The 16,151-nt window shown below is 42.9% G+C and overlaps 1 protein-coding gene across 1 annotated transcript in view; it reads right to left on the reverse strand.

The window, feature by feature from the left end:
* Positions 1-3,079: 3,079 nt before the first annotated feature.
* The window catches only part of LOC8029573 (phosphatidylinositol phosphatase PTPRQ), a 128,459-nt gene continuing 115,387 nt past the window's right edge, over positions 3,080-16,151 (reverse strand). The window contains exons 12-17 of the mRNA XM_040217032.3: positions 10,715-10,811; positions 9,842-10,091; positions 7,527-7,566; positions 7,343-7,451; positions 7,206-7,273; positions 3,080-3,305 (exon numbers count right to left, since the gene is read on the reverse strand). Coding sequence (XP_040072966.1) covers positions 3,118-3,305; positions 7,206-7,273; positions 7,343-7,451; positions 7,527-7,566; positions 9,842-10,091; positions 10,715-10,811 — 752 coding nt within the window. The 3' untranslated portion in view covers positions 3,080-3,117. The remainder of the gene's footprint in view (positions 3,306-7,205; positions 7,274-7,342; positions 7,452-7,526; positions 7,567-9,841; positions 10,092-10,714; positions 10,812-16,151) is intronic.

The raw sequence follows: 16,151 nt of genomic DNA on the forward strand, positions 1-16,151 counted from the left end.
TATCCATCATCGCCCATTTTTGTTCTTGGTGATTTTAATTTCCCTGGCGTTTCCTGGGACGCACCTATTCCCGTAGCGAGCTTCGGCTCTCTTGAGTGCAATTTTTTTCTTACTACATGCTCGGACTTTAACTTGACTCAGCTCGTGAAATGTCCAACCCGTACAACCTCGACAAGTGCCACTGTCCTTGACCTAGTATTCACTACCCATCCAGATCTTGTACAGTCACTTTCAGTTTTTCCAGGTGTAAGCGATCATTCCGTCATTCACTTTAATATTCCGAACAGTTCGCCTCGCAAATGTGCAGCTTCAAAGGTATTTAGAGACTATAGTAGGGCTGACTACACCGGGATTAATAATGAACTCGAGATATTTTTATCAGACTTTCTTCAAACATTTTCTGAGCAATCGTTGGAAGATAATTGGTGTATGTTTAAATCGAAAGTAACTGAGCTTACTAGCCGTTACATACCCCTTCGTAAAATTAGAAATACACAGTCCCCCCCCCCCCCCCCCCCCCACCTTGGTATACACCAACATTAAAACGGTTGTCAAACAAAAAAGCGCCTTTTTCGACGTGCCAAGATATCAATGATCCCAGAGTGATGGGCAGCTTATCATTGTGCAGAGGATGAGTACGCACATGCACTGTCTCTCGCCAAACATACTTTTTTTAATCAAACTCTTCCATCGCTACTGGAAACTAATCTGCTTAAGTTTTGGCACGTTGTGAGCGGAAGTGAAAGGAAACCAATTGAACTTGCTACGGATAGCGAATCGGTCGTTCCTAGGGAAAACTGCTGCGTTGTTTTGAACTCTGCATTTTCATCGTCGTTTGTTAACAGCACGCCATGTGTGTTTCCCGATGTTCCGGTTTATGATTTTATTCCGATGGATCCAATAGTTATTGACTGGGCAGGCGTGATGAAATTAATTCAAAATATAAAGCTTTCCTCTTCTCCAGGTGATGATGGCATTAACCCCAAATTTTTGAAGAACACCGAAGTGTATTCATATATAATATTGTCGAAGATTTTTGCACAATCATTAGAATCCTGTACGCTCCCAAACGACTGGAAGGTGGGAAAGGTGGTTCCTCTGCACAAATCAGGTAACACTCATTGTCTCAATAATTATAGACCCATTTCATTAACCAGTATACCGTGCAAACTCATGGAACATGTCATATACTGTCATATGGTATCCTTCCTCGAAACTAATTCTTTTTTTAGTATGCATCAACACGGCTTCAGAAAAAATTACTCATGTGAAACTCAACTACTCGCCTTTACTAACGACTTATTCTCTGCTGCAGATCACTTAATCACTGTTGACTGCATTTTCATCGACTTTTCTAAAGCATTCGATAGTGTCTGTCATAGTCTGCTCCTCTATAAATTAAGTAAACTTAACATGGACCCTAATATTTTTAAATGGATAGAATGCTTCTTGTCGAATCGCACGCAATATGTAACCGCCAATGACCATAACTCCCCTCACTGTCCTGTAACGTCCGGTGTCCCGCAGGGGTCAGTGCTAGGGCCCTTGCTTTTTCTTATTTATATTAACGACTTACCTAGCTGCATTTCTTCATCTATAAAACTTTTCGCTGACGACTGCGTTGTTTATCGCAAAATTCTGGAACCTGCTGATCATCATGCTCTTCAGTTTGACCTCGATAACATTTCATTTTGGTGTGACACCTGACTAATGAAACTTAAAAACTGCCAAGTGTAAGTCAATGAGAATTGCACGTCATTCAAATCCCATCCTACCGTGTGACTACTTACTTTACGGTGTTCGCCTAACGCAAGTTTCGTCCTACAAATATCTTGGCATTATCCTTTCTGCTAACCTTTCATGGCAAGATCACGTCGACTACATCACTAGTAATGCTAATCGCGCACTCGGTTATATACGGCGTAATTTTTCTTTAGCCCCAACTAACTTGAAACTCATACTTTATAAAACTTTAGTGAGGTCAAAGCTTGAATATGCATCATCATCTGGGACTCTCATATTAACTCCATTATTCTTCAAATAGAAGCCATTCAAAACCGTTTCGCGCGTTTCATCTCAAATTACTTTCGAACTGCCAGTGTCACTTCTATGAAATCTAATCTTAGCTTACCCGATCTTTCACTGCGTCGTAAACTATCTCATCTTTGTCTCTTTCATAAGGTTTATCATTTCAATTCTCTACTCAGTGACTCTCTCTTTCTGCCACCATCGTACATTTCTTCCCGCAGCGACCATCAGTTCAAGGTTGGCGTCCCAAGCAGCCAATTCGCACTTCCACTCGTTCGTTCCCAAAACCTGCACAGACTGGAACCACCTCCCCGCCTCCATCGCTTCAATTACTGACACCGACCGTTTCAAAAGTGCCGTTTGCAACCATTTTTTGTAATCCCCCGGCTGTGTTTATGTTCATGTATTTTTTTTTTTTTTTTGCTTCACCACTCCTCTTTGTAATGCTTCGGCCTTGAGAGTAAATAAATGAAATGAAATGAATCTGTCCCGCGGCATTGCAATAGAAGACAGTGCAAAATTATCTCGCATTTAAACGACAATATGAACAGCAATTTCCGAAACAAGGTGTTTTTTTTTTTTAGCCAGTAAGAGATCAGGAGCAACTGGAAACATAGGTCGTTTACTCAAACTTTGTATTTGGGGAAGGGGGGAAGGGGGTTGTTGTATTCATCTTGGTAAAATGGAATCGCATGTGCGAGCATGACGTCAGGCCTATGTTGGCCTCTGCTGGAATTTCTTGTCGGTGTCACGTGCATCAAGAAAGGCCAGTGCAAGGTCGAAGAACGAGCACTGTTTCTGCAACGGCATCAGAGATGACGAATGCCATATGAACTACATAAACACTAAATTTTATTTTCTGCCGAGAGTGACGAGCTTGATGATGGGAAGATGGATCTCGCTCTGCAGGTGTGCCCAGTGGAACAAAAAGAAAATGGTGGGTAAAGCGTTGCGTTAAAAAACAAAAACAAAAACAAAAAAACAGCATGGGCTACCAAACGCGAGGCACGCTAGCATATGGCTCTGCAAACTGTTATTTTGCTCACGAAGGTGTGTAAGGGATGCACTCTAAAAAGCTGCGGGAGATTTTTAGGCGATCTCGAAATTTGCGTATTTGTCCATGTCTTGTGCCTGTCCATTGGTGACATACTCTTGGAGCTCCGTCGCAGGCGCTGGTTTTGAGGGTAGTCCCTCCTTCGGGATTTTCGTCATGTTGAGGAAGTCGCCGGTGTCCATGCTCAGTGTCATGCGCATATCCGAAAGGCAGCTGTCATCCCCTGAAAGCAAAATCGTCAACGAAACGAGGTGTTAGACAGAGTGTTTATCAAAACGTGAGCTAAATCGTTCCCGCGAAAAATATGAAAATGCAAGAAAAAAAATGTTAAAGGGTTCATCAAACGATTTTGAAATCGAATTTCATCTATCGCACGTCGTGAAAGGTGTGAAGAGAAAACACAAACAGAAAAATTAAAGTCGCTTACAACCCCCTGTAACACCGAATTAGAACTAGAGATGCCGCGAACTTTTTTCGAATCGAAGTTTCGATGATCGAATCAAGCGGTTCGAAAGGTTCGAAAGATTTCGATTTTTCGAATTGTCTATATCGTAAAATTCGACGGAGGTCGAATTTTCGAACTTGTTAAGCTAAGAACTTCGACGCTTTTCGAACCGTCGAACTTATTACGCTAAAAAATTCGATCTTTTTCGAACTTTCGAACTTATTGCGCTGCAAGGTTCGATGCTTGTTGAACTTTCGAACTTGACTGACCAAAAAATTCGATGAATATCGAATTTTCGAACTTATTTATCAAGAAAATTCGATAAGTTTCGAACTTTCGAATTCTGAAATGTCAGAAGTTCGACGAACTTCGAACTTTTAGGGTAAACGTTCGACGTTCGTCGAACTTCAAAAGACCGGCGGACGGTTTCATTTGATTTCAAGTAGTGGGGTACATTCGTAATTTTTTTTTCTCGAACTTTTACACGCGGTGCTGCGTTCCTTACGAAAGACAATGTCGTTTATTTCAATGTTCTGGCATGCTTAGGTTTAAAGTAATAAATCCCCGAAGGGGCGAGGAAGGACGACGGGTTTTTGACGATTATCATTTGTGCCAGATTTGAAGCACGCTGCAGCCGGAGCTATTTATGGTATACTTTTTTAAGAATGTATCTCCATGCAATTATGACCTAAACTTGATATTTATTTTCGTCTAAGTTGTTTGAGGTATCGCATTTAAATTAACACCACAGACAGTACATATCTAATAGTGTTTAAGTTCAGCACGTCATTAAAAGAAAACTTTTTTTTTTTCGCTTCACGTTCCTGGGACGTGTTTCTTTTAGCCTGTACACATTTTGGTAAAAGAAACTTGTTTCGAAGTTCTGAACCTCTGAAGATGCAAGAATAGAACACTTCCGACGAATTCTTGTTTGTTTTTTCTCCTGCTTTTTATTCCCGCAATTATACTTTTTTTTTTTTTAATTATCGGCACAGGTATTTAGGTCGAAAAGACAGCTTTGAACTTCCAAACCACTAAGCATGTGACGAGTAGTGCCTTCTGACAACGAGTTTCTAACTATGACCATCTACGCAACCTTTTATGCAGTGAAGAGCGACAGTAGCTACACATATGCATAAATAGTTTCAGATTAAAATAAGCTCGACCACGCCCTCTTTCCCCGTATTGTTTTCTTTAACAGTCCGAAATACCTGCAAGGGGAAGAAAAAAGCTGAAGCCCCCCCCCCCCCCCCCCCCCCCCCCCCCTACCGCTATCCTCTTTCCCCCCGTTTTTCCTCTTCCGACGCCACTTGTATGGTAGAACGCTCCTCGACCTCGAGTTGTGTCTGCTTTTGTGCTTTTTGCGAGGCGATTCCTCCGTCCCAGAAAATAAACCTCCAGGACAATTATAAACTTCACCGGATCGGATTACTACCAGCGTGCAAGGGGTGGCGAGCTAGTTTGCCAGGTCGCTTCAAGGTTCTTCTGAGCCTCAACCTCCTGCTCGCCCCTGGCCGTTTCGAACTGGATGAGTCTCGTAAAACAGTGTGTTCATAAAATCACTACTGCTTAATGCAGGTTAAACCCCCCCCCCCCCCCCCCCCGGGGCTGGCGGTCACAATTCTGCACTGGCAAATATTCTAGCACGCCCGGGGCACTCGTCGTCTCATTTAATTGCCTGACCAACTTCGCAGAATCTAGATATCACACCCTAACTTTTCTAAACTTAATTTTGTGAAAACCAGTGAGTCGTGAAAACGTTATTTGAAACTGAAACTGTGGAAAAACTTGAAAATCGGACTTCGAACTTTGAAAACTTGGATTAGAAAGAAACTCAAAATCTTCCAAGTCTTTTATTTTTTTTTTTTTTAGTTTAGCGTTAAAAGAGAATCGAAATTTTCGAACTTTTCGAACTTTATGCAGAAAGAAATTCGAAATCTTCGAATTGTTCGAACTTCATGTCTATAAAAATTCGAAGCGTTCGAAGTTTTCGAATTTTTTTTTCCAAAAGAAATCGAAATCTTCGAATTTATCGAACCTGAAGTAAAAAAATATTCGAAATATTCGAATTCGAAATTTTAGAAAGCGTGAAAGCTTCAAAATTTTCGAATTCGAAACTCCGCTGTGGTCAAAAGTTGCGAATTTTTCGAATTCGAACCTCGGTCGGTACGAAAATATCGAAATTTTTCGAAATCGAACCTCAGTTCGCTTCGCAAATATCGAAACCTTTCGAAATCGAACCTAGGGTGGTTCGCGACATCCCTAATTAGAACGCAGCTCTTGAGGAGGAGTAGGGATGGGTACCGGAGGGAGCATATACCCCTCCTCCCTCCGAGCGGCGTCGGTGTCGGCGTCGCCGTCGCCGTCGGTGTAACCGTGCGGTCACGTGACCCTCGTGAGCTCACGGGGTTCACGTGACGTCGCCGGGGTCACGTGACTTCACGGTGGTTACGTGGCCTCACCGAAGTCACGCGAACTCACGGGAGTCACGTGACATCATGGGGATCACGTGACGTCATCGTGATGAGGTCATCGCCATCGTCAGTGATGACGTCAGACATGACGATGACGTCATCAGTGACGTCACCGTGACGATGACCTCATCACTGGCGACGTCACTGATGACGTCACCACAATGACGTCACTGATGGCGTAATCAGTGACGTCATCATGATGATGACGATGAGGGTGTCGTCATCGTGATGATGACGATGACTATGAGGATGACCTCATCGTGATGACGTCATTACAATGACGTCACTGATGACGTCATCAGTGGCGTCACGCGTCCCATAATGCACCGCGCGGTTACGCCGACGGCGACGGCGACGACGACGCCGTTCAAGCGGGAACGGGCGCCCCAAGGCTGCGCTCTAAAATAGAGACCCAAAAAAAATAATTTGCTAGAGAACGTTTAAAAGAAAAGCTTCTTTCCTTCGAAAGCTCTCTGCCTTTTCATGGCGATGTATTCGCGGTGCCGATGCACGTCAGCCAAATCCACGTCGCCTATTGGATAATAGCCTACCTTACCAGCACCGCGATCATAAACACTAAATAGCTGGCGAATGTTTCTTAAATGTTTTGTTAAATAATATTCTGATCCACATTTTGGAGCATAATTACGGATGAAGCGAGAGGAAGATCAGACTGCGGCTGGGGGGTGCCGGTCGCGGCTCCTGCTTTGCTAAAAAACATGGCGTCGGTGGTGTTCGTCGACGTGGCCGGCGTGGTGGAAGCTCATCGCTGCGCGTAGAGCGCTATCCTTGACTGAATTTTCGTCGTGTGTCAAGATTACAGCCAAGCACGCCCTAGAAGGGGAAGACCCATCTACTCGTGCGGCGATGTTGTGGCGGCACCCTCAAGACAGAAAACACTCCTGCGGTCGTATTTGTTTATACTTAGGCTAGAGTGGTGCTTTCTTATTATTTGTGTCCTCGAACATCGCGCGGATTTTTTATTTTGCGCATTTCATGCGTGTGCTCAAGTTCCGAAATACAGTTTTGTTCACCGGGAAATAAAACTACAATTCATACAATTAAAAATAAATCTGAACCGTCCCTACAAGTTTGGTCAAATTTAAAAGAAACCACTGAAAACCAAAAACACGGAACCCTGGTCATTACCCGAAAAACAAAAACAAAAAAAGAAAAAAAAATAGTCAAATTATATAATACGAACGTTTCGACAGCCGTGAAAGGGGATCCTGGGCGCTCTTTTTTCTTTGTGAATCGGGCCCAGAACGCCTCCTGCAAAGCACGATATGGGGTACAGCTACTCTGCCCTATGTATGGAAATATCGTCCATCTAGCACTCACCTGATGCAGAAGCAAGTTAGGGCAGCGGACATTAACGCCAGTAGTACAAGAAGCGCCAGCACCGCCGCCAGAACTATGCCGATCTCAGAAGTTTCATCCGTCTCTCCCACTGCGAAGTAAAGGATTGAACCGCGTAAACAGCGCTTTGCAGTGGGCCGCGTACTTAACGTTATCGGCAACTCACCCACCACAGGTTCAGACAATCGGTATCCGTAGCGAACCTCCTGAAAGAGAATACCAGGGATGAATATCTTATCGAAACTGACACTGAGAAGGAGTCGTGAAACAATTTTCGGGGTGGAATGTTCATGACTTTACAGAGGTGCACTTGTCCTAGCCTGGCCCAAGTATACTCGCACGGACCACCACTGATTTAGAAGCTTCTTGGTCGCGATGAAATTGCGAGGGTAAGTGAGAACTATGTTTTTCAGTCTTGCCTTCGCGAAGCTTTGTTACGTAATTGTGTGATCGAAAGCACGTCCCTGAGGACAGTCTAGCGCGGCTTATGGTTTGGACACGAGGACTGCGTGAGCTTGGGAGACTCTAGTGAGGGTGGGCGCAACTCAAATCCTGGAGAGCGTTTGCAATTAAAGGGCGACACCTGACGGAGAGGATTGGGAAAGGATATGTGCCAAAGGTTGCCTGCACGAGAGCAGTCGCCCGCTCTGTTGCCCCATGTGCCTTTCTTCCTCTCGCCTCCCATTGCAAGCAAAGAGCGCCTTGGCGTAGCCTTTCTCGCTTCCTTCTAGCTCCGGGAATGGCAAAGGTCGAGAGGAGAAAGCAGGGTTGCGAGACAAACAGAAACGTCCAAGATGGCGAGATTTACCATTTTTGGCGTTAGAGAAATACTTAACATATCGTAACAAAAATGGTGGCTATAAAAAACTAATCATAAATATCTTGCGTAAATTATTTGAGTACATCAATGGGCCCTTATGACCAGAGTTAGGAAGTACCCTTTGCCTCGTAGACTCCCAGCAAAATTGAGCAATTACATGGAGTTCATATCCCGTGATCCCCGATCTATATGCCAGTTAGATCTACGCGGAATGCCATTAGTTGTACGACGCAGGGAGTGTGCCTCTTGCCGCGGGGAAACTCAATTGTAAATAAATATAAATTATTAGTGACAATACTGAAGGGCCATGAAGGGATATTGTGTTCCAACGTTAGGCACTCTGCCCAAGCGTACTGAAACACGTGCTAATAAAGTATAGTGGATATTCAATCACTGGGCGCCATACTTGAGAGCACTTTCACCGGGCATGCTCAAAACTAGCTCACACTCATATGCTCCCAAGACCGGCAAATTAAGGGTGCGGAATGCACGTTGGAAATGCTCCGTGGAAGCTCGCCGTCAGCACCCGCTGAGCAGCTTCGCACTCTGCTATGGCCGCCAGGGAATACACCCTATAGTCAGGAGATTCTGATGCTGACGTAGTGACGGGGATCAGCCCATACTGACTATGTCTGAATTACACAAGTACTGCCTGAGAAATTGACTTGAGCTCGATTGCAATCAAGAAGACTCGAGTTGAGGTTCGTGTCCAATGGCTGCAGTGACGGGAAACGCCAAACTCCAACAATATCCGCTTCAACGAGAATAAGCGACCATGTGGTGCCCCACCACGAGGTCGCTTATTCCAGCTGAAAGCTGAGAGGATGAATGCTCTTCTTCTTTATCCAGTAGACCGATCTCACCAGCCTCTGTACCAGCCAGTTGGGCTACGCCACTGCTGCCGCCATTCATGCTGGGAACTTTAGTCTATCTGGACGTGCGACGACCTTGCTGGAGCTCTGCGCGTGCAAAGCACGAAAGGGCTCAAGACGTCTTGTGCGCTGCCGCCTGCCTCCTATAAACTAAAATTATGACGGCGTCACGCATACGTGAAACGCTTGGTGACATTGTCTATAGCTCCTGCAATCGCTAGTGCATGAAGAAGAAAAAAAATATACTGATGTCCGTTTTGTAGGTTATAGGTTTGTGCCTATATATAACCTGCAACCTACACGGTACCTTGAGCAGTGTTTATCTAAATTAAGCTAAATGTTAGGTGGTCTTTTTAATATTTCATGTTAAATAGTGGCAAGATGAAAATTTCAAGGTGGAGTATTACCAATTTTTTTATTATAATTTCTAAATAGAACTGATATTGAATGAACGGTTTATTTTATATCATTTTGTTAGTTTTTTATGAGGTCAGGAAACCAAGGCTTTTTTTTTTCTTCAATCTTCCGAGTTCCTAAATTTATAACTTGGAGAAAATATTGAGCAACAACTTCAATTAATGTTCATAACATGTAAAGAACCCTTAACAATAATGAAAGATTATATTCATCTTCTAATAAAAAAGAAATCTTTTTTTTTTTTAATTTACGTGAGCTGGAATTTTTTCATGGAGAATGAAACGGAGGACCGTGGTTGATTAATACCTTTAAACTACGTTTGACATAATGCCCCTGCAGAGCTTATGCGTGTGTGGGTGGGGGGTGCCTTACACCAGAAAAGTTGCTCGCTACGAGGAGACCGATCCGATAAGGCGTCGCGTCATTGAGAGGCGGGTTCTCGAAGCCGCCGACGACGTTTCCTGCACCCAGGACAAAGTCGGACAGCTCCCGGACCTCCTTGTGACTGAACTTCGCCGCCGTGTAGTAACCCAGTTGCATCTCTTGGGCGTCGCTGAAGTTGACAGGAACAACCGGTCCTTTAACGTCCTGAGATCCTCGTACTACAAAAACATAATATGCTCTGTAAAAAAAGAAACAGAGAACATTCTTAGCCCGAGAGCCGCAGTTCAGTACTGTGGACAGGTGTCTCTGTTTATTCACAGTTTTTTATTCGTCGTACGAAACACATATTAGACATATAAGACTTCTCAGCAGTCCCTTCTTTACAAGTACATCATAATCATGGCCTACAGAAGAGGTGCGTACTGCACGTGCGCAGTACTGATCTTTTTATATTTTCTTGCACAGGCGAAAAAAAATATTCAGAACAGCGAAGCATCTGTGCTCATACCTTGCGACAATGACTGCTAACGATTTGGCGTGATATCTTGTTGTTTGATTGTCGACAGTAGAAATAGTGCCATGGGCCTCGTGTTTATTTGACACCGTTGAAAAATGACGGAAGTATCTTTGAGCGAAGCGAATGCAGGTGGCTTTTCTTGTGTTGCCTTTTAGCTCCTGTTAACAGGAACAGGCATCTACACAGGAACAGGCTACAGTAAAGAACGTATCTGGCCGCCGCAGATTACTAAATCTCTGCACGAGCGGAAAATCACGTGCAATTGCAAGGCTACCAAAGTTACATTCCAGCGCCTGCTGCACACGAACAACGAGCGCATCCTAAGGAAAGATCGGTAAGCTTACGTTATGGGGCCCTTCACGAAGTCGACCGAATTCAAGGTTATGTTGATGGTGCTGTTCACAATGCCATTCACCCTTGGTTCCATTGGTACCACAGGATCTGCGGAGAGTTTGGTGAACGTTCATTGCTAAGCAATTATGCCAGGTCCCATAAATTAGAACAGACAAATAAACTATACGTGACATATAAGTCGCTTATTGAAACTTCTGTTTCGTATTATAAGAACATGAAACAAACAATTAATATGACGCATCAAAAATCACCGAGATATACCCATTGATGAAGTTATAGTATCTTGAAACGCTCAGAGATTACAATGATCCCTTTCAAGAACGTGTGTTTGTTACAAAGATAAGAAAAAAATGGTACAATACACATTTATCCGTACTGAAATAAATAATAAATGCTTAAGCAAACTGTGTCAGACGCTTTTAGTTTTGTTGTCTTCTGTTCCTTTAGTATTTCTCTCCGTTATGAACACGCAACTGGAGTCGAAGTTTGCCGCATATAATTGACAGAAGATCAAGCGCCGATCAGTAAAGCAAAGTAAATGACCTTTTGCAGCATTCCGCTTGCAAACCGTTTATATATATTCTTTTATTTCCGTTCACTTGATGGCGGAGACCGAGGGAAAAAGCTACCCACAGGCAGCTTGACGAGCCCTCGGCCCCTTATAGTGGCAGCAATGAAAATAATAAAACCATCTCAGAGAAAGCATGTCACAAAATAAAATATCTAGAGATTTCTAAAACATGCACTTAATTGCTTTACGTGGTAAACAAACAATATCAGAAACAGAACGAAAACACTCCAAACGCATCTTTGTCAAAGAATATCAGAATCTAAAAAGTTTCAAAAAGCATGTATTATAGAGCAATTTCGACCGCAAACATGCTACATCAAGCACCAAAAAAGCAAGTAAACAAAAACAAGAATAATCACCTCCTTGAGATACACAAAATATCTCTTTCATGTTGAAAGATGTAAACACCATCTTAGCAAGCAGAACACTATAAAACTACAAACTCATTGACCTTAGGTTGTATAATGTAGTATTGATCAAATCTATTTTGTTATCAATATGATTGTTCAGAGTTTTAGGAAGGGAGAATTTCAGCGTTTGGGTCCCGTGATTAGTTCTGCATGTATCCACCCTCCAGTATTCGCTATGACGGGTTGAGTAAACGGGATCATTTCTAGTTAATGAAGCCATTGATTCTAGATTTTGCGTATTACGTACTTTTTAATTCTGATCGAAAGATATGACTTCACCTTAAAGAATACAAATAAAAAATTTTTATAATTGAAAGTCTCTTAAACAATGGCGAGCATGGCAATCCTAAGAGGTATTACAAATGGAGCGCAACATTTTCTTCGGCAATACGTGAATTCTTTCTTGGTTGGTAATCGTGTCTGTGCCCCACACAAGATAGCAATAACTAATATGCGAGTAAAACAGAGAGTTGTACAGTAATCATTTATCTTTTGTAGGAAGTATGGAGCTGTGCTGTCGTACTAGACGGACTGGCTGCGCTAATCTAGACGTAACAGAATCTATCTGCTTATTCCCCCCAAGTGATGTCCTTCGTAAACAACACTCCAGGGGTTTTAAACGAGTTTGTTAATTCAATAATGCATGAGTTGTATCGAACCTGTTTTGAAATATATATTACTTTATTTTTCGGGCGAAAAAGGAGTGCCTTGATTTTTGCAGTATTTATCTTCAAGAAGTTTGTCGACGCCCATTCGCGCAGTTTTAACAAAGTATAATTTGCTATTTGTTATAACATCATCGGGTTGTTTACCAGGTCAAAACAGGCTGTATCATCTGCGTATGTAACAAACTTTGCGTTCGAATTAATGCTGGTTATATAATTAATATAAACATTAAAAAGAAAGGGGCCGAGTATACTTCCCCACGGAACACCCAAGAGATTAGGCTTTACTTCTGAGCAGCGTCCATTAATGTTAGCAGATTGATGTCTGTACTGTTAATAAGAACTGAGCAGAGAAAGGGCGTGTCCTCGCACACCGTAGGCGCTCAAGTTTATGAAGTAGTATTTTGTGGGTAAGAAGATCAAAAGCCTTTGTGTTATCAATGAAGACCCCGAGTACAATTTTCCTCTCTTCAAAGCTCTGTAAAATTACTTATTTTTGAGTAGCTAATCATTCAGTAGAATGATTTTTACGGAAGCTGAATTGACTGGGAATGAGCACATCATGTTTATTAAGAAATGCTATCAAACGACCATGCAATAGCTTATCCAATCCTTTTGAAAAGACAGAATAGAAATAGGCCTATAGTCACCAAGATCATATTTGTTGCCTTTATTGTGTATAACAGACACTCTATCGACTTGCATACGTTTTGGGAACAATCCTGTTGAAGATATGCGACTAACAAGGAACTATCAGATCTATTACGTGTTTGATAGGGCGAACCTGAATGTTATCACAGTCCGCACTGCAGCTATTTTTTAATTGCCTGTACTTTGAGACAGGGATGGGCAAAATACATGCAAATATGTATCGAAATACAAATACAACATTCTTCGTCAAAAACGTATTTAATTACAGATCTAATTACATTTCCAAAAAAGCATTTAAGTACAAGAAACAAATACAACCAAATGTATTTGGTCTCCTTCAAATACTTTTCCAAATACATTCCTCAAAATTTTTGTCAGCGACTTGAGGGAACCTGCAACAGGTTTCTGGGTATCTCATTTTAATTTTGCATCGCACACTCGGGAGTTAGTGTGCGAGGCTCTAGTAACGTAATAGAAATATAATCACAAAAAATGTAATCAGCTTGGACGTAATAGGTTAAAAAAGTACAGAGCTTCAAGCAGCTTTTTTTTGTCGGTTACATTTTGGTATAGACCAACAAAGAACTGAGACGACCAAAACGCGCAGCACTAGCTAGGGAATTTTTTATTGTTGCAACTCGGACCAGTTACGAAAATCTGGACGACCCGCGCATTTAGAATGTTGCAGGCAAAAATATGGATGGAAATCAGGCTGGAAAGCATCACAAGCTGTCACAGGCACTTATTTAGCCCGGCTGCCTGTGAACGTCGATTTCGTCACTATTCTTGCCTTAGACTAGCTCCGTAATCAAAAAGTCACTAAACGCTTGTGCTTGATTGGGACACACTGCATTCGGTGCAGAACGTACTTTTCTTCCTGCTCTGGACAGTGACAATAAATTTGAGAGATGTATTTTCGCCCACAAAATTGTATTTAATTACAATTGTATTTGAAATACCCAAGTTTTAGTATTTAAATACGCACGTCAAATACATTACCCAATTTGTAATTAAATACAAATGCAAAACACACAAAGTATTTGAAATACGTATTTTAAATACTTGTATTTGATATACTGCCCATCCCTGCTTTGAGATTACCTCAGCTTCGTCCGTAGGGCTAAGGGAAACTGAGTTACTGTTTATGAGCTTGGAAGGCAAAGAAGCTTCTCCACACGTGCTGGAAACTATGTTATCAGAAATATGTACGAAGAAGTCATTGAATTCATTGGCTATTTCTGAGCCACTAAGCTGCCGATCACCCTTTATAAGCGTTTCAATTGGTTTTGGAAATGTATTTCGATTTATTACTGAATTAATTTTTTTCCAAGTTATTTTATTGTTACCCGAAGTGGAAAGAAATGAACTTTCGAGATACGCTGCTTTTGCAGAGCGCAAGCTTTTTGATAATTTGTTGCGAAAAGACTTGAAAACCTTGAAGGAACTGTGCAACAGTTTCAGTGTTTTGCTTAAATAATTTGGGAATTGGTGTCTCGACCTTTCTGAGGTAAAGAACAAAAAAAAAAGACCTTTTGTCTGCATGTACTAGTTTTTATTTAAAAAATGTACAAAGATTGAGGTTTTCTGCTCCTCTCAACTCCTTCACCATCTCCCGAGTCACGTGCGCTGTGACGTCAATGGGGGTGGCGCGGGGTTCCGGTGAAGCTCTCAGTCAACTTTCGGAGGGAGAAGGGGCCCGGTCATTTAGGATGGTGACGACCGATGATGATGTTCCCCCGATGGAAGTCCCCCGGGAAGTCAAATAAGAAAAAAAAAACTAAAAGTTGTTCGATCCCGCTGGACACATTAGGACGTTGGTTGGTTTACGATGCCACGTTTATTTCAAAACAAAACGACAACACGTCAACGGTAATTTACATGACAAAACTCCCAAAATTAAAACTCATACTTTAGTCCCCCCGTCTCAAGAGCCAAGTCTGCCTGATCTCAAAAGCCGAATCCCCGAGAATCCTCTCGGCAGCCCTCTTCTAGACTCGTAGGGGCCTCCTTTTCCTCCAGAGACGGATCAATCACTTCAAATTTCACCACTCCCACGTGGTACACTGTCGCCCAATGGTCGGCGAGCTGTCAGCCTGACGCTCCAACCGCCAAATCCAAATTCCTTGTAGTGTCGGTCTCTGCAATTTTCTCAGTCAGGCTGGCGCCAACAGCTAAATTATTACATCGCGCAAAAGCGACAATTTTACACTACGCGGCGAAACCCTCTATATACAGGCACACTCGGTTAAAAGCCGCAAGCAGCTCCATTGCAAGCACGTGTTCTCTCCGCACCGCCTCTTGAAAACCGAGACGTTTCTTAACGACCGGGGTCCGACTCTTCCCCACCGAGCCCCGCGGCTGCTCGAAACCCCCCGGGCGCGGGGGCGGAAGACGCCCAAAAATGCAGACACGAACATAGCCAGATTAAAAAAAACAAAAAAAACAATGCCGCCGCAACTGTAGAGAGGTACTTTTCTAAAAAAAAATCGTGCTTCTTTCTAACAAAATCCTTCGTTACTTAACACTCTCTCTCTAGAGCCATCAGTCAGCAGCTAGAACTCATCTGCTCGCCACCGCGTAACCACGTGCTGGCGAGTGCAGCGCGAACAATATGGTGAAAGGAGGAAAGTCTCACCTGGGTCCGGCCATACCCGTCCGGCCCTGTCCCCCTAGGCCTACGGCTTCTGGCGGCTGTTCCGCTGTTCGCGGTAGCAGATAGAGCTGACGGTTTTGTGGACCTAGGATAGATGGCGCCGCTAAAACTTCGTATAATAACATTTTTGTCGATGATGGTAGGTTTTCGACGCACTTATATTTATGTTGGAACGACAAGATTTATAGAAAAGCTACCTTTTATCGAGCAGGCGTTCGCACAACTTGCTATCTTTCTACAAGGCCCCATTGACGTCATGCCGCGTGTTTCTCGTGGCCGCCGCTCGCGGCTGCAAGTCAAGGATTTTCCTAATTTTCGCCTCGCGATTACGCGGCGGAATCGCAACATTTCGAAGCAAGGAGGTGTGTTTTCTGTCCTTTGTGACAATGTGAACAATGTCAAAAGTAGAAAATGCCAATTCTTTCAACGTTAAAACCGTTGCACAGCTCTTTTATAATCATTTATGTCCCGAGATGT

This window comes from Ixodes scapularis, unplaced genomic scaffold (genome assembly GCF_016920785.2).
Source record: "Ixodes scapularis isolate PalLabHiFi unplaced genomic scaffold, ASM1692078v2 PGA_scaffold9__187_contigs__length_104089568, whole genome shotgun sequence".
Classification (NCBI taxonomy): Eukaryota; Metazoa; Arthropoda; class Arachnida; order Ixodida; family Ixodidae; genus Ixodes; species Ixodes scapularis.